The following is a 20,075-nucleotide window of genomic DNA, read 5'->3' on the forward strand; positions in this document are numbered from 1 at the left end:
AACTGATGTGATGGCTCCAATGGAGTAGTTCAAGAACGAAAAAGCTAAAAATATGGCCTGGCAGCATGGCTACTATCAGCAGTTAACAGAAAATCTCTAGAAAGCAGTTTTTCCCAAAACTAGAGTCAAGGACACTTAGCAAAGAGACTATTAAGAGAGTTGGCCACATCAACAGTTTGAACTTAAAGCCAAAAGATTAAATTTGGGACCAAAATAAAAACTCGAGTCCTAAAAGGGGCCATTTACAAGCAGTAATTAAGAGGCATGAATACTTAAACCAGTAACTTCAGTAGCAGCAGAATACCAATGTTTTAAGTCTCAACTAAAGGAAAAGGAAGAGGAATTTGTGAAAGAACCCCTGATGCACTGTATGCATCCCAGAGCTAACTGTGCACTACTATGGTCTGCTAGGACATGTTAATAAGCTGCACAACAAGCTGTCACCATAGTGATCAGTCACAGACAACAGCGGAACGGGAGCATGAGCCTAAAAGGCAGCAGAAGAAAAAGTCCTCAAAACTATCATTAAATCATTTAGGCAGTATCAGTGAAGGGAAAATCTATGCTCATTCACCCAGGTTACTGGTCACTAGCTGGATCTGTTACATTCTCAAATTCAAAGAAAATTCTATAGGTTGATCTTTGTCTGCTGGGATGTTATACAGGCACTGGTCAACTGGTACATAATACAGGAGTATTGTGCCATCGTGAATTCTTTAAACATGGCACTGTCCTCTCCTCTGGAGAACTTCCATTATTATTTACAGTTAACTGAGTTGTAAGACTTCAGTTTCCTGATCCTCTGTTATGTCCTTCAAAATACTGGTGAATAAAGCAAATTCTAAAAAATATGAGTTATTCACAACCCTAGGAATAGATTGTGCTGTGCTTAGTCACTCAGTCATGTCCAACTCTTTGCGACCCTATGGACTGTAGCCCACCAGGCTCCTCTGTCCATGGGGATTCTCCAGGCAAGGATACTGGAGTGGGTTGCCATGCCCTCCTCAAGGGGATGTTCCCGACCCAGGGATCAAACCCAGGTCTCCAGCTCTGCAGGCAGATTCTTTATCTTCTGAGCTACCAGGGAAGCCCAAGAATAGATTAAACTATAAAATAATCATCAGTAGATCATCTAAAATGAGATCATTCACTTCCATGAAATAACATAAAGCAATTACCACAGTGTCTAAGTGTTCTAATAGAGAAGGAAACCCACACCAGTGTTCTTGCCTGGAGAATCCCAGGGATGGGGGAGCCTGGTGGGCTGCCTCTATGGGGTCGCACAGAGTCGGACATGACTGAAGTGACTTAGCAACAGCAGCAGCAGCAGCTAAGTGTTCAATAAATTATAGCTATTAAAATTATTATTATTAGCACCCTCAAAGTAACCAATACCTTTGGTGCTCACATTACATTCCCTTGACCTATTTTTCATTTCAGCCCCAGCAGCTCAGACTCACGTCATCATCCAGTATTCCAACTGAAGTGAACCCATTATGCCTCAGGGTCTTAAGGAGCACTATAATAACTCAAAAGCACAAAAAAAGCTAACACCTTCAACCAAAAGCGAACAAGAACCAGTGGGTAAATGTCCGAGCCTTCCAGCTTTAAAATGGATAATACTGAAAGGCATTCTGTATGATTCTTAGGTGATTCCATTGAAATTAAACCTCTTACTGCTCACTGCAAGCAATCTCATTTATCACCCTTTTTTCCTCCTTCCCAGTCTCACTCCAGAGCTCCTCACTTCTAGTTCCTAGGTCAGTTTTCAAATAAACCATCTATATCCATATTTTTGTTTCATACTCTTCTTTGGGAAATGCCAATCTACGACAAAGCTCACCCATAAGGCCCTAAGAAATGATCATCCAGCCTCTGCTTGAACACTTCTATCCTACTATGTTCATCCTCAAAGCAGATGTTCTAAGGGTACACATTCTAGCAAAGTGCAGAAATGCAATCTTGGAGACTAGAAAACAATTACAAATATTTACTGAATGAGTGAACAAACTTTAACAAGCAAAGTGCCAGAGTTCTTTAAGAAAAAGGTAAGAGGTCAGTCTACACAATATATACAGACATTATTTGTTCTCTGGACACGACTGAGCAACTGAACTGAACTGAACTGAAGGATACTATAAAATATTACTGGTTTTTAATTTTTCTTCAAGAGGCCCAGCTTTCATTACAACTGACTTCCAGAGTTCCTATAATCTACATGCATGATACCTGTAGGATAACTAACATGTATCCTGTGGTATGGTACAACAGGAATAATAAAATTACAAACAATGACTGTAGTCTGTTTAATCTGACTCTGTCAAATATTCCCAAGATTTGGTACCAAAGAAAGGGATTTTTAGTCCCTTTCTAATGATAAAACTATGAGATATAAGCCTGAAAACACTTTCATCAGCTATATCTGCCACACTGAAAAAAAACAACCTGACATAGTAGTTGACAAATGACACAAATTAGAGAGTCTGGTGGCTTTCTAGCTCTGATCCCTGGGACCAGTTAGCTACCCCGCCCCTTCCATTGCTTGATGATATAAGTCAATTGCCTTTTCCTGACTGTGCTACTTGTTTGAGTTTCTAGGCTACTGTCACTTGTCACTGAGAACAGTCTAAAAGAAGAGCTAGTATAAAGATTCTCTTGAGAATCCCTTGGACTGCAAGAAGATCAAACCAATCAATCCTAAAGGAAATCAGTCCTGAATATTCATTGGAAGGACTGATATGAAAGCTGAAGCTCCAATAATTTGGCCACCTGATGCAAAGAACTCATTGGAAAAGACCCTGATGCTGGCAGAGACTGAAGGCAGGAGAAGGGGACAACAGAGGATGAGATGGTTGGATGGCATCACCAATTCAATGGACACGAATTTGAGCAAGCTCTGGAAGTTGGTGATGGACAGGGAAGCCTGTGTGCTGCAGTCCATGGGTCACAAAGAGTCAGACATGACTGAGGGAATGAACTGAACTGATTGATCCCTTGCCTAAACTTAATGGAACTGCAAACTTAGAAATGAGCACTTCAAGAGAAGCATCCTATCCCAAGAAGCTAGAAAGAGAAGTAACAGAAATGTGTGAGTGTGTAAATCATCCATTTTTTTTTCTATTTGTTTTCTCACGAACCAAGTGGTATACATGGAAACCTAAAAGAGCCAAAAACTAGAAGCAAGGAAATCTTTTTTTTCATTCACTGAGGTGTTGGTCCTACCTTCTTATTAATAGAATGACAACCTCAATGAGGTACAGAGATTGAACAGAAGAAATAAACAGTCCCTATTCACAGAATGCATGATTACCTACTTTAAAAAATCCCAAGGAATCTACAAAATACATAGAGAACTAACGAATGAACTTAGCAAGGTTGCCTGCAAAGTCAAACACACAAAAAAACAATCCTATTTCTATACATGGCAACATTCAATTAGAAACTGAAATCTTAAAAACAAGGCTATTTACCATAGCTCCCCCAAACTGAGATATGTAGGCATAAATAGAACAAAACATATAGGATCTGCACATTCAAAACTATGAAATACCAATGAAAGAAATCAATAAATACATGAAGACACATCCATGTATATGGATTGGAGGGGTCAACATAATAAAAATGACAACTCAGGACTTCCCTGGTAGCCCAGTGTTTAAGACTCCGATACCACAACTAAGAGTTTGCATGCAACCAACACCCAGTGCAGCCAAATAAATATTTTATTTTTAGAAATGACAACTATGCTCCGATTTTGTTGTTGTTGTACAGTTGCTAAGTCATGTCTGATGCTTTGCAACCCCATGGACTGTAGCACACCAGGCTTCCCTGTCCTCCACTATCTCCCAAAGTTTGCTCAAACTCATGTCCATTGACTCAATGATGCTAACAATTTCATCCTCTGCCACCCACTTCTCCTTTTGCCTTCAATCTGTCCCAAGATCAGGTCTTCACATCAGGTGGCCAAAGAATTGGAGCTTCAACTTCCACATCAGTCCTTCCAATGAATATTCAGGACTGATTTCCTTTAGGATTGACTGATTTGATCTCCTTGCTGGAGGGATCTTGAGGGACTCTCAAGAGTCTTCTCCAGCACTACAATTCAAAAATATCAATTATTTGGCGCTCAGCCTTCTTTATGGTCCAACTCTCCTCAAATTAATCTATAGATTTAAAGCAATACCAATCAAAATCCCAGCTGGAATTTTCAGAAATATGGATAAAATGATTCTAAATTTTAGATGGACAAGCAAAGGAACTCAAATGGCTAAAAAGTTATTGAAAAAGAAGAATGAAACCGGAAGAACCACAACTCCTCAATTACAATACATTAACCATAAAACTACAGTAATCAAAGTCTGTGTGGTAATGGCAAAGGGATTTAGATCAATGGAATAAACCCTGACAAATATTACTGAACACTGACAAAGGTCCAAAAACAATTCAATTATAAAAGAATAGCCTTTACAATAAACGGTATTGGAACAAACGTACATCTGTATGCAAAAAAATTAACCTCAACTTAAATCTCACATTTTATATAAAAATTCACTCAATATGATCATAGATCTGAATAAAAATATTTCAAAGCCTCAGTAAGAAAACAGAGTAAAAAATCTTCATGCCCTAGGGTTAGGCCAAGAGTTCTTAAATACGACAACAAAAGTACAATAAATAAGAGAAAAAGGCTGGTGAACTGGACTATCAGTATTAAGAACTTTTACTCTCGAAAAGATACTGTTAAAAGAATGAAAAGAAAAGCTACAGATGAGCAGAAAATATTCGCAAACCACATATCCAACAACGGACTTATAGCCAGAGTACTTTAAGAACTCCAAAATTCAACAATAAGAAAATAGACACCTCAACTTAAAAATGGGCAAAAGATATAACAGACACTTGGCCTCAATATTATCAGCTATCGGGAAATACATATTAAAACCACAACAAGTTATCCATAATGGAAATGCAAATCAAAACCATTGGATACCACTTCATACTCACTGGGACAGTTATAACAAAAACAGTAATAAGTGTTGGCAAGGTTGTGAAGACCCTCATTCACTGCTGGTGGGGATGTAAAGCGGTGCAGCCAGTTTGGAAAGAGTCTGGCAATTACTCAGAGGGCTAAACACAAAGTTATCATATTATCCAGCAATTCAACTAATCTGGATACACCCAAAAGAATGAAAACCTGTGCCACACAAAAACCTGTACACAAATGTTCACAGTACTGCTGTGTGCCTTTGCAACCCCAAGAACTGTAGCCCGCCAGGCTTCTCTATCCATGTAATTTTCCCAGTAAGAATGTTGGAGGTTGTTGCCACTTCCTCCTCTAGGGGAATCTTTCTGATCCAAAGATTGAACCCATGCCTCTGGTGTCTCTGGCATTGGTAGGCAGATTCTTCACCACTGGGCCACCTGGGAAGTCAATGTTCATAGAACATTATTCATACTAACCAAAAGGTAGACACTCCCAATGTCTTACCAACTTGTGGATAAACAGTGTGATATATCCATTCAACAGAATATCATCGATCAATAAAAATGAATAAAGTACTGATACATGCTACAATTCAGATAAACCTGAAAAACATTAAAAGAAGCCAGTCACAAAAGGTAACATATAATTCTCTTGGTATGAAATGCCCAGAGTAGGCAAACTCAAAAGACAGAAAGCAGATCTGTGGCTGGCTAGAGCTAGGGAAAGGGAAAAACATATAGTGAAGGCTAATGAGCACAGGATTTCTTCTTGGAGTGATGTTCTAAAACTGACAGTGAACAGTAGCAGTTTACAACTCCGCTAAGTTGTATCTGACTCTTGCAAATCCATGGACTGTAGCCTGCTAGGCTCCTTTGTCCACATGGACTGTAGCCTGCTAGGCTCCTTTGTCCACGGGGTTCTCCTGGCAAGAATATTGGAGTGGGTTGCTATTTCCTTCTCCAGGGGATCTTCCCAACCCAGGACTCAAACCCAGGTCTCCTGCACTGCAGGCAGATTCTTTACCAACTGAGCTATGGGAAGCCCGTAAATATACTGCTGCTGCTAAGTCGCTTCAGTCGTGTCCGACTCTGTGCGACCCCGTAGACGGCAGCCCACCAGGCTCCGCCGTCCCTGGGATTCTCCAGGCAAGAACACTGGACTGAGTTGCTATTTCCTTCTCCAAGTAAATATACTGCTGCTGCTGCTGCTAAGTCGCTTCAGTCGTGTCCAACTCTGTGCGACCCCAGAGATGGCTAGAAACCATCAAATCATATATTTTCTATGAGTGAATTATATGGTAATTATGTCTCAATAAAGTTGTTTAAAAAAAAGACAACGAATTATTATACACCAATTAAAATGGTTAAATTTAAAAATATTGACAATACCAATGTTAATAAGGATACAAAGCACCTACATTTTATACACTGCTGCTGGAAAAGCAAAATGGTACAACTACTCTGGAAAATGGTTTTGCAGTATCTTGTAAAGTTAAAGTATATTACCTGAGCCTTCCCTAGTGGCTCAGTGGTAGAGAATCCACCTGTCAATGCAGGAGACGCCGGTTCAATCCCTGGTCTGGGAAGATCCCACATGCCGAGGAGTAACTAAGCCCATCTGCCACAACTATGGAGCCTGTGCTCTAAGGCCCAGGAACTGCAACTACGGAGCCCGTGCACTGCAGCCACTGAAGCCCCCTTGCAGTCTAGAGCCCATGCTCTGCAATGAGAGAGGCCATCTCAATGAGAAGCTCACACACCAAACTTAGAAATCCCCTCTCACTGCAGTGAGAAAAAAGCCTATGCACAGCAATGAAGACCCAGAACAGCCCCCCAAAAAGTGTATTACCTTATGGCCCAGGAATCTCCCTCCTAGATATATATGCTACAGAAATGAAATGTTTACACACAATCTTGTATACAAATGTTTAAAAGTGGCTCTATTTACAACTGCCAGAAACCAGAAATAATTCAAAAGACCTTCCGGGGGTAAATGGATAAACTGTGGTACATTCAAACAACGGAATATTATTTAGCAATAAGAAGAATGGGTTATTGATACACACAACTTAGAAGACTCTCGAAGGCATTATGGTGAATGAAAGAAACCAATTTTCACAAGATTGTATACCATATGGTTCCATTAATATTACAGTCTCAAAATCACAAAACTAAGGAGATGAAGAAAAGATTATTTGTTGCCAGAGATTACAGGGGAAGAGAAGGAGTTTTTTGGGGTATTTTGTTATTCTGTACCCTGATGACTGAGGTAATCACACAAATCTATACATGTGTTAAAATTCTAAAAACTGTTCACCAAAGGAAGATAGTGAATTTTTCTTAATAATTTAAAAAAAATTTTAAATGTTAAATCCAGTCAAGAGTCAACTCTTTTATGATTTCAATTTGCTAAACTACCACATTTGATCACCTCATTTAATTAAAAATACAGTATATAGTTCAAAGATAGATACTGGAAAAATGAAATACATCCTAAGGAGTACCAAAAAGTAGTAAAGCATTAGGAAATTTGGTCATTAATTAGGGGTAAACAAACTAGACATGCTAAGCCTGGAGCAAGAACTCAGAGGGAGAATGATGACAAATGTCTTCAATTAACTGAAGGGCTGACATATGTATAAGGGTTACAATTTTTCCATATAGTATTAAAGAGAAACTTCATTTACCAGTAAATTTAAATAAAGTACAGAGGGCTTTCTAAGGCTAGAAGTTCACCGTATGTTCCTCAAGTGCTAGATAATCAAGAAGCAGAAAGTTCTGGGGATTCCTGCATTAAACAAAGGATCAGACAGGATGATCCGAGAGTTTTCTTTCACCTCAAACGTTCTATGAATCTATGAACTATAACTTCTACAGTTAACCTACCAAAGTAGAAGACACTGAAAATCAAAAAGGTATCCCTTTGTGTCAAAATATCACCTTTCATTGCACAAAAATATTTAATAGCACTCTAAGTTTCCAATTTTAAAAAGACCAAATAAATACAAAACCTTAACAAAAGCCTTATTAAGACCTATTTTATTTCTTTAAATTTCATTTGTACTAAGGACATTAAATTTAAATTATTAATGACTAATTAAAGCTAATTTCATTAGACATAAAAGACAAAAGTTACAAATATAAATTTCATGCAAACTTCTATATTGAAGAAATTTCTTGAAAAAGTACTCTTTCCACACAAAGGGTGGTAGTCCTCAAAAGAGCCAAAACATCTGTATTCACTTTAAAGCTCATCAGGACAGACTGACATTTTTAGGAGAAGCATATGGCTTGCTGAACAGTCATCTAGAACAGGATCTTTTGTCTAGTAAACCTATTCAAGGACCATTTACTTATGTATGGAGTGGCTGAATAAAGAAAAGAACATATTTTTGAGTCCTAGAAAACACAAAGAATTAAATCCTTCATCTAGCTTTGTTAAGGATACAGCAAAACACATTACAAAAGCAGCCAGATCTTTACTCTCAGAGATAGTGCTCTCAAACATCTGAAACAATTCTAAGAAATCACTGAAACAAAAGAACTCTAGAAAAGCTTTCTTAGAGAACTATATCCAGCCAAAGACCACCTCCCTAAAAAAGTCATTTCCATTTTAAAGGATAAAACACTTTCTTCTTAAAACTCTGAAGGGCAGAGTTCAACAGCTGCGCTATATTAAACCTGAGCCCTTCCAAAAGGAAGAACAAGAGTCTCTGGAGAGTGAGTAACATGGCCTGCTTTCTCCAAAATTATCAAAATGCCTGCTTTGCCTCAAAGGAAAGTATCTCCTAGAAAAAGCCTCTATAAAATACATGGGTAAAAAACATAAAACTCAGATTAGGAAAATATACAAAAATAGAAGCATTTTTGCTGGTTTTTTAAAATCTCCACCTAAGGTAAAATGTATTTTGACATCCTTCAAGATACAGCATGGAAACTATTAAACAAAAACAGCAGTTTTCAGCCTTCCCTTCCCTTCAGAATCACTACAGAGGTAGATCTCAACCTAAACTTAGTGAGCCAATATATACTGGGACCAAGACATCTAAATTATTTATGCACACAACAGGTGATTTTGATGTACAGCAAGAGTTTAAAAACTGAACTTGAGCACGGTCCCATAAAGGACAAAATTTAAGTCTAGACAGTAAAGTCAAAAAAAAAGTCACATTTGAGCAACTAGTTCTAAAGAACCTTAGTATTTTAATCTATGAAATACTATTTAATATTTAATACAATTTAATTTTAATTAAATATTTAATGTAACTTTAATATTTAATATAATTTAATATTTAATCTATTAAAATGCTCAGTAACAGAATTTGAAACAAATTCTGAATTGTTCTCATGCCATTACTTAAAGGACAAACGACTTCAAATAGTTTGCTAAAATATCCAAAGATTCGGATGAAAATTGTTATGAAGAATATGATCTCTGCAAAGATTCCATCAGGGTGTCTGGATACCGCAAACTGAAAAAAAAGTTACAATAAAGAGCTCATGTAGGACAGAGGAGCCTGATGGGCTGCAGTCCATAGGGTCACAAAAGAGTCAGATACAACATAGTGACTAAACAACAATTATATGTATTACCTGTCAACTTTTAAAAAGTTCAAGGCTGTAATCACAATAAAGTAAATTTCAGCCACCAACAAAACTTTAATTCTATTTTATTTTATTTTTTTAATTTTATTTTTAAACTTTACAATATTGTATTAGTTTTGCCAAATATCGAAATGAATCCACCACAGGTATACCCACGTTCCTCATCCTGAACCCTCCTCCCTCCTCCTTCCCCTACCCTCCCTCTGGGTCGTCCCAGTGCACCAGCCCCAAGCATCCAGTACCGTGCATCGAACCTGAACTGGCGACTCGTTTCATACATGATATTATACATGTTTCAATGCTATTCTCCCAAATCTCCCCACCCTCTCCCTCTCCTTATACAAAATTCTAATAGGTTTATTTGCTTGGTATTCAAATCCATTATAAATGAAAAGCAGTAATGGAAATGCTAAAGGGGAGCAAAAAAGTCAAGGAAGGACACAAAAACACTATTAAAAAGCAGACACAAGAACTCAGAAAGCATAGCAGACACTTGATAGTTTTTAAAGGCAACAGAATACAATAACTTTTTCCCAATGATCACGAGAGTAAGGAAGAAAAATATCTTCAGTATAGCTTGTTCAATATACATAACATGTATCTTGTTTAAGAGGGAAAGACAATATAATCATGAAGTTACCTACAGTCTCTTATCAGAAATAATGACAAACTTTAGGGGAAAGACCCTTACCACACACACACACACAAAAAAACCCCCATTCCTCAACTGGAGACTCTCATTGTATAAAAGGAATAGTGGAGTGAAAGTAAAGAGCATCAGATAGTCTTTCAAATAAAAAATATACCTTGCTAAAAGGAAAAAAAAAAAGAGAACACACAAGTTGTAGGTTACTATTATCAGACATAATATTTCTTCCTGCAAAAGTCACATATTCCTTTAGCTAAGTCAGACTATTTCCTAGTAACGTAAACTTAAAAATGTTTCCTCATCTGAAAAATAAGAATAAAAACACCTAAGTTCGTAGGATTACTTTGAGAAATGAGATAACGAAGGTAAAGTCCTTGGCCCAGTGGCTAATACACAGTAAGTGAGAAATGTTAGCTGCTATTATTAATTTGTACTCAAAATAAACTTCACAAAAATGATTCTCAATGTTCACCAAAGGATATATATTTCATTTGAAATGGTCTTATCCTGTATTCACCCTATCCCCAAACAGAGACCTCTTCTAACATGTATTATACAGGAACCAAGTTGGCTCATTTGTCTTCACTAAGTCCCATGTACTATTATTAACTTTTAAAAACTTCAAGTAGCTTGCAGATAGCAAGTCTAATAATTACCTTTAGTTACTATTATTCCTAAAGAGTTCAGATGTTCCGTGAGTACACTTTCTCAAATAATTTCATTTCCGTATCTTTTTTAAATTTGAAAACAAAAGAGGAATCAGGACACTTCTCAAAGAAATGTATGAATACAAAAAAGATCTATTCATGAGACAACTTCAGTCCAGAAGTTAACAGGGTTTTAGGTGAATATCCTCAACTCAGACCAAAGCAAATGATTAGAAAAGAATGTGAGTTGTAGATATTTTATATCCACATTTAGTAGGTTATTGCCTACCTGGTTTTCACTGATGAGGCTATTAACAGAAATACTACCTATGGCTTCCTATTTTTCCTTACCATCTCTGAATATGTATTTACTCATCTATGTGATAAGCGTTGTTACTGTAAGACCCATTACACTAGGTGCTATGAAGTATAGAAAAATGAATTAAAAATCTTTTCATCCCTCCAAAAGCCTGTGACCTAATTACTGATATATCAGTGCATATACCAAAACCTGCTTATTTTCATGTGTATGTGTAAGGGTCAGTATAGGCTGTTATTCTGAGGTAGTCGACAATCCAAACATCTTTGTGGCTTATAACAAATTTTATTTCTTAGTCTCTTTATATTTTATATAACCTATAATAATCAGCTTTGCTTTTCCCCATGTTATCTTTGTTCCAGGATCTAGGCTGAAAGAAAAAAGCTCACCTGGGACAGCAGAGGAAAAAACAACATGGCAAAACATGGGAAAGTTCCTGGAGCTAGTGTCTGACGTGACCTAGCCATTTCTGGAGAAGGCAATGGCACCCCACTCCAGTACTCTTTCCTGGAAAATCCCATGCGCGGAGGAGCCTGGTAGGCTGCAGTCCATGGGGTCGCTAAGAGTCGGACACGACCGAGCAACTTCACTTTCACTTTTCTTTTCTTTTTTTTTAATTATTTTTAATTTTTATTTAATTTTTAAACTTTACATAATTGTATTAGTTTTGCCAAATATCAAAATGAATCCACCACAGGTATACATGTGTTCCCCATCCTGAACCCTCCTCCCTCCTCCTTCCCCTACCATCCCTCTGGGTCGTCCCAGTGCACCAGCCCCAAGCATCCAGTATCGTGCATCGAACCTGGACTGGCATCTCGTTTCATACATGATATTTTACATATTTCAATGCCATTCTCCCAAATCTTCCCACCCTCTCCCTCTCCCACGGAGTCCATAAGACTGTTCTACACATCACTGTCTCTTTTGCTGTCTCGTTCACAGGGTTATTGTTACCATCTTTCTAAATTCCATATATATGCGTTAGTATACTGTATGGTGTTTTTCCTTCTGGCTTACTTCACTCTGTATAATAGGCTCCAGTTTCATCCACCTCACTTTTCACTTTCATGCATTGGAGAAGGAAACGGCAACCCACTCTAGTGTTCTTGCCTGGAAAATCCCATGGGCCGAGGAGCCTGGTAGGTTGTAGTCCATGGGGTCGCTAAGAGTCGGACAGGACTGGGCAACTTCACTTTCACTTTTTACTTTCATGCATTGGAGAAGGAAATGGCAACCCACTCCAGTGTTCTTGCCTGGAGAATCCCAGAGACGGGAGCTTGGTGGGCTGCCGTCTATGGGGTCGCACAGAGTCAGACACGACTAAAGCGACTTAGCAGCAGCAGCAGCAGCAGCCATTTCTGGTTAAGATTTCATTGGTCAAAACAAATCATTTGGCAAATGGGGCAGTGATGCATAATCCTGTCACAGGGAATGTAAATGTTATAAATAATAATATCATCTACCACGATATCCATCAACAAGATTAAAAAAAATAAAATATTCAGCCTATTTAAACCAATAATAAAATCAGCATATATTTAGGTAAAATTTACTATGTGCCAAGACATTATTCTAATATTAGACTAATTAGAATTAGTCTCTGCACAATTGCACTCATCTCAGAGGCTAGCAAAGTAATGCTCAAAATTCTCCAAGCTAGGCTTCAACAGTACATGAACCAAGAACTTCCAGATGTTTCAGCTGGATTTAGAAAAGGCAGAAGAACCAGAGATCAAATTGCCAACATCTGTTGGATCATCGAAAGAGCAAAAGAGTTCCAGAAAAACATATACTTCTGCTTTACTGACTACACCAAAGTCTTTGTGTGGATCACAACAAACTGTGGAAAATTCTAAAAAGATGGGAATACCAGACCACCTTACCTGCCTCCTGAGAAATCTGTATACAGGTCAAGAAGCAACAGTTAAAACTGGACATGGAACAATGAACTGGATCCAAATTAGGAAAGGAGAACATCAAGGCTGTATATCGGTACCCTGCTTATTCAATTTACATGCAGACTACATCATGCGAGATGCCAGGCTGGATGAAGTACAAACTGGGATCAAGGTTGCAGGGAGAAATATCAATAACCTCAGATACACAGACGACACCACCCTTATGGCAGAACTAAAGAGCCTCTTGAAGAAAGTGAAAGAGGAGAGTGAAAAAGCTGGCTTAAAACTCAACATTCAGAAAACTAAGATGATGGCATCCAGTCCCATCACTTCATGGCAAATAGACTGGGCAACAGTGGAAAAAGTGGCAGACTTCATTTTTGGAGACTCCAAAATCACTGCAGATGGTGACTGCAGCCATGAAATTAAAAGATGCTTACTCCTTGGAAGGAAAGTTATGACTAACCTAGACAGCATATTAAAAAGCAGAGACATTACTTTGCCAACAAAGGTCCATCTAGTCAAGGCTATGGTTTTTCCAGTGGTCATGTATGGATGTGAGAGTTGGACTATAAGGAAAGCTGAGCACCGAAGAATTGATGCTTTTGAACTGTGGTGTTGGAGAAGACTCTTGAGAGTCCCTTGGACTGCAAGGTGATCCAACCAGTCCCTCCTAAAGGAGATCAGTCCTGAATGTTCATTGGAAGGACTGATGCTGAAGCTGAAACTCCAATACTTTGGCCACCTGATGTGAAGAACTAATTCACTGGAAAAGACCCTGATGCTGGGAAAGATTGAAGGCAGGAGGAGAAGGGGATGACAGAGGAGATGGTTGGATGGCATCATCAACTCGATGGACATAAGTTTGAGTAAGCTCTGGGAGCTGATGATGGATGGGGAAGCCAGGAGTACTGCTGTCCATGGGGTCGCAAAGAGTTGGACATGACTGAGCGAATGAACTGAACTGAGAGTGCTCTAGACTCACTCTAAAGCAGGAGCTCAGAGTGTTAAAATATTTAACTAGTTTTTAAATCTCCTAAGAGGAATTCAACAAATATGTATGCTACTGATGAAAACAGACCAACTAATTATGGATATTTTTAATGAGGAAAATAAGCAAAACAATGAAACCTATTAGAAAGCACATTATAAACACTGCAAGCTCACAAAACTTGGTCTTGATACATTCCAGACAGCAAAAAGTAGCTCCCCTTCAGAGAGGAATTTGTTTATCCAGCAGAAGCCAATCTGCGGACTTTAAATGTCCTAATAACTGAAGCTCCAATACTTTGGCTAACTGATTCGAAGAAGCGACTCATTGGAAAAGACCCAGATGCTGGGAAAGACTGAAAGCAGGAGGAGAAGGGGCAGCAGAGGATAAGACAATTGGATGGCATCACCGACTCAATGCACATCAGTTTGCGCAAACTCCAGGAGATAGTGAAGGACAAGGAAGCCTGGCCTTCTGCAGTCCATGGGGTTCCAAAGAGTCAGATATGACAGCAACTGAAAAACAAGTGTTTCTCAAATTTAGGCTGAGACAGTTTCTCAGCAAGGTGTAATATACAGAGAACTCTTATCAAACTTAGTACCTCTTACTCATTGAAGGTTCCTGCAAACTCATAATTTCATACTGGCTTATCTAAGTCTGAAAAATAAGATAGAGCAAGAGAATACAATACAAAACAGGCCTCACAAAAAGGTCCCATACACTTAGCTCCCACCAGTACTAACAGCACACCCTCTGAAGAACCTAAGGAGCTATATTTGAGATAAACACAAGACAGTCCAATCGAAAGAAGTGACAGAACAGGGCTAGGTGAGGTAAGTATACATGAACAGGTTAAAGAAAACAAAACCACTGTATCAAATGTCCTGAGTCCTAAATACTGCTATTTTGAAATAAAATGCCATTTTTCTCTGGGCTTCCCTAATAGCTCAGCTGGTAAAGAATCCGCCTGCAATGCAGGAGACCCCGGTTTGATTCCTGGGTCGGGATGATCCACTGGAGAAGGGATAGGCTACCCACTCCAGTATTCTTGGGCTTCCCTGGTGGCTCAGCTGGTAAAGAATCTGCCCACAATGCGAGAGACCTGGGCTCGATCCCTGGGCTGGGAAGATCCCTTGGAGAAGACTAATATCTAAATAGTTAAACTTACTCTGGACAATCCCTTAGGAATGTCAGGGAAAGTAAGGAAAAGTGTAAGCCATATATCCAGGGTTTTCTCCCTTCTCCTTCAGTCCAGGGAAATGAGAAGCACCTGGAAACACACTCACTCTAGAGCAGGTGCTCAGTAACCGGACCAGCTGAAATCAACGACACCATTTAGTTTTTTCTGTCTTGTGTGTGCATGCTGTCTGGTTTTTGGTCTCTTTGGTTTTTTACAGATATACTGCAGTTAAATTCATACATTAATAAGTTAATGTACCAGTTAACTGCTTCTTTCCTTCTGCTAACAGTTCTTTTTTTTTTTTTTTTTTTTTTTTAGTATTTGATCACTACTCCCTTCCTTACCAAGGGCCTTACTGATTCTCCCCTCTCATTTTACTTAAGTGATCTGAAATGTCACATCATTTGCAAATAAAGTAATAAAATACAATGAATTTAAGATGTATATCTCCCCATTAATGGCTCTCTTTCCACACTCCACCTTTCCAGATCCTCATTACTCACAAGTCATAATGTAAAGAGATTTTAAGGATAAAAAGCAAATACTATGTAAGAGAGAAGTGCCATACATTTCCCTCAAGATGAAATTAACAACATAAGCTCTTTAGGGAAAAAAAGAAAAAAATATATAGTAAAGAAAGCAAACAAGTGTATCATTTGACTTGGGTTTAAAATTTGCTTTGACTTTTAAGAATTTTAATATCTGAAACTGGAGAAGGAAATGGCAACCCACTCCAGTACTCTTGCCTGGAGAACCCCATGGATGGTGGAGCCTGGTAGACTACAGTCCATGGGGTCACAAAGAGTTGGACACGACTGAGCAACTTCACTCAATATCTGAAACAGTTCATCTTTACATGGTTTAAAGTTTTATTTTCAAATCTCTTCTAACACATTTGCAAGCAGAAACTCTTTAAATGTGGATAAGACTAATTACCAGAGTTTCCAAAATCTAGTATCTTAACTTCAACTACTATAAATTGCTAACAAAATGGCTGTGACTTAGACATACAGCACAGCCATGTTTTGTTTATTTTTGGCCATGCCCCGGAAGTTTGTAGGATCCTAGTTCCCCACCTGGGATTGAAGCTGGAAGGGCTTCATACTGGCTTATCTAAGCACTAGTGTGTGTTAGCTGCCCAGTCATATCCAACTCTTTCTGCCCCCATGGACGGTAGCCCACTAGGCTTCTCTGTCTATGGGATTCTCCAGGCAAGAATACTGGAGTGGATTGCCGTTCCCTTCGCCAGGGGATCTTCCTGACCCAGGGATCAAACCCTGGTCTCCTGCACTGCAGGCAGATTCTTTACCATTTGAGCTACAGGGAAGTCCTTCTAACCCCTAGACCACCAGGGAATTCCCTACAGCCACGTTTTGATTGGCCATGGACCCTTCAAATTTGCTCTCAGTTCAAGGGCTACTGTGAATTACTTGGAAATGCAAAATTAATCTCCATAGTATCTAGGAGAATAGCTAACCTGGGTCACCTCTATTCTAGACCTAGGTTAACCAGTGGAGTATCTTAGAGAAATACTTTACATTATTCAAGTTCCCCATAAGTAGAACAGTTAATTACAAACTTATACTTTTCAATGACACTATATTATGTATATGAGCTTCTCTGATGGCTCAGAGGTAAAGAATTCGCCTGCCAATGCAGAAACACAAGAGATGCGGGTTCCATCTCTGGGTCAGGAAGATCCCCAGAGAAGGAAACGACAACCCACTCCAGTATTCTTGCCTGAAGAATTTCATGGACAGAGGAGCTGGGGGGCTACAGTCCATGGGATCGCAAGAGTCGGACACGACTTGGCAACTAAACAACAACAATAACAGTATTATGTATACATTGCCCTTAAGACTTTTAATAAGCCACTGACCCTACCTAGGGCATCTTTCCCATCCATCATCCACTATTTAAAACCTAAATAAAACTTATCTCCCAAAATCCTTTCTAATTAACTCTTTCCAACTCTCTGTATTCCCTTTATGTTTAATACAACACTAAACTAATTTCAATAGACTCTCTCTTCAATTTTTAACACTCCCATCCCTCACACCCCCTTCAGTTCTGTCCATCCAGTCTTTGCATCGCTGTTCTAAGCACTCCTGCAGAAGACAATCAACAAAAGCTCTAGTTTATATTTGTACTAACAAGCTGTGAAAACAGCAATTTAACAAAATAATAAATTTTTCGCAAATAGAAATGCTAGATAGTATGTGTGTGGGCGCGTGAGCTGTTGTTATACTAAAACCAGGAAAATGCAGAAAAATAGGGAAATGGAGGATTAAGTAATGCAGTCAAAAAAGAAAACACCATCACAAAAATGCTTCAATGAAAAACAATGAACAACAACAATCTCTGAATTACAGTGAGGCTTTAATAAAATTCTACATAGGAAAAATCTCAGCATTACCACCAGCCTTTTAAAAATTACTTTCCAGTATTACTAGGAGCAGTAATTTTACTAACATTGAATTCCAACCAAGTTTTCCTCCCAAGCAGCCTGACAAATAAAATGTTTCAGTTCAGAAACCTAATCAATACCACTTAAAGTCGTGTAAGGGAAAGAGACATTCAACCCTCCAGTAAAAACTGGAGTGATGGGCAAACAGGTGAAAAACGGACGGTTTCAGAAAGAAGGGAAGAAAAATGAGACTCCGCCTCCTCTCTGGGGACTCAAGCTCGGTTCATAGCTTCGGAGACAACCCCATACCCCAGACCTTCTTCTCCCATAGCAGCAATGCATGGTTCCAAGAAACCAGGGGTCTTCCTCTCCTCTCCCCGCATGCACGCCCCGACTCGCCTGGCCAAGCTCCCCTAGATCGCCCCAAATCCACCCGCCCTCTCCCGAGGAAAGGGTCAGCAAAGGACGTTTTCCCGAGGCCTTCTCCGGGATCCAGCTAGGAGAGACCTCCGCAAAGGTGGAGAGACCCGAGAAGCTTAAAGAAGAAGCCTCATAATCCTGTTACCTGGTCGAAACCTTGGAAACGGAAACGGCAGCTACAGTCGCTACCCTTCTCCCCCACAACGCTTGCCTCAGCGCCACTGACATTGAGACCGCCGCCATCTTGCTACAGGCAGACACTAGGACGGATCACCGCAAGGGACAAGCTTCCTTCGTTTTCAAGCCCATGGAACCTCAACGCAAAAGAGTAGGGAGGGTTTGGTTAATTTCATTATTGTTAGGTGTTTTGTTAAATAATGGAGTTTTAAAAAGAGGTGCAACGTTTGGTTGCAAGAGATAAGAAGGAAAATGGACGGAAGAAAAATGCAAGAAGTGCATTAAGTGTAAATATAAGCCTCATAAAGTATAATCCTTGTCTGTTAGGACTGGTTTACATACCGGTTAATGAAGAGACGGAAAGAAAATGCTTGAAAATTTCAACACCTGCAACTCATAATTTTTTCAAAGGACTCAATATAAGGGGCTGAGCCCACTAGAAGAGCTAGAGGGCTTGTTGGTGATTGAGAACCTAAAGTAGTACTTTTCCAAAATGTTGCCAGATTCAGTTTGCAAGCCCTCAGGAAAGGGCTGTATTCAGTTTGATGTTCTGTAGTTGATTCTTATAATGATCATATTTTCCAAATGAAAAATCTAGACACATGGCCTGGCAAAAGATTTTTTTTTTTTTGACGTGTGTATTCATATGAAAAACTTATGAAACATACTATTTTATATCAGTCTTTTCCCAGTAAATCCTGAACGTAATCCATGGATACTAGACATACAAAACAAAAACTATCTTCTGAGGCAATTGTTAGTAATATGTTTGTATTGTGGACTACTAACCATAAGGACAATGATTAACTGTGGATTATAAAATAAAAAGTAGGTTCGTTGGTGGGGTGTGCTATTTTAGAGAACTTTTTTTAAGTTAGAATGCCCCTGCTTTTAAAATTAAGCAGGTGAAAACACTTTTTATTAAAAGAATAGTATTAACAGGTGGATGGGGAATGCCTTGGTTCTGCATTAAGGCCAAATAAAAGAAAACGAAATACATAAGGGAAAGGGGTTAAGAAAGAGATTGAGTGGGGAGTGCAATGGGATGGGTGTTTAAGAGGGAAGGGGACATAGGAGTACCTATGGCTGATTCATGTTGCTGTTAGGCAGAAACCAACACAATGCTGTAAAGCAGTTATCCTTCAATTAAAAATAAATTAATTCAAAGAAAAGATTGAGCACCACAGCACCTAGTACCAGAGAGAAAGCCTTGTCCAGGGAAAGAGGAAATGCACAGAAAGATGAAGGAAGAGATATCTCACAGAGAATTTTCTTTTAAATTTTTATTTTTGAAATAGATTTCACAGGAGGTTGCAAAAACAGTACAGAGAGCTCTTGTACAAACTTAACTCAGTTTCTCCCGTTGATTACGTCTTATATAATTGTTGTACAGTATGGAAGCCAGTATTTCAAATCCTGAAAGATGATGCTGTGAAAGTGCTGCACTCAATATGCCAGCAAATTTGGAAAACTCAGCAGTGGCCACAGGACTGGAAAAGGTCAGTTTTCATTCCAATCCCAAAGAAAGGCAATGCCAAAGAATGCTCAAACTACCGCACAATTGCACTCATCTCACACGCTAGTAAAGTAATGCTCAAAATTCTCCAAGCCAGGCTTCAGCAATACGTGAACCGTGAACTTCCTGATGTTCAAGCTGGTTTTAGAAAAGGCAGAGGAACCAGAGATCAAATTGCCAACATCTGCTGGATCATGGAAAAAGCAAGAGAGTTCCAGAAAAAGATCTATTTCTGCTTTCTTGACTATGCCAAAGCCTTTGACTGTGTGGATCACAATCA

General features: G+C 39.0%; 1 protein-coding gene across 1 annotated transcript in view; it reads right to left on the reverse strand.

Annotated features, from left to right (window-relative positions):
* The window catches only part of NDUFS4 (NADH dehydrogenase (ubiquinone) Fe-S protein 4, 18kDa (NADH-coenzyme Q reductase)), a 115,795-nt gene extending 97,432 nt beyond the window's left edge, over positions 1-18,363 (reverse strand). The window contains exon 1 of the mRNA XM_010857166.1: positions 18,248-18,363. Within this exon, the coding sequence (XP_010855468.1) occupies positions 18,248-18,345 (98 nt within the window). The 5' untranslated portion in view covers positions 18,346-18,363. The remainder of the gene's footprint in view (positions 1-18,247) is intronic.
* Positions 18,364-20,075: the final 1,712 nt, after the last annotated feature.

The sequence above is a fragment of the Bison bison genome, unplaced genomic scaffold (assembly GCF_000754665.1).
Source record: "Bison bison bison isolate TAMUID 2011002044 unplaced genomic scaffold, Bison_UMD1.0 scf7180017864378, whole genome shotgun sequence".
NCBI lineage: Eukaryota > Metazoa > Chordata > Mammalia > Artiodactyla > Bovidae > Bison > Bison bison.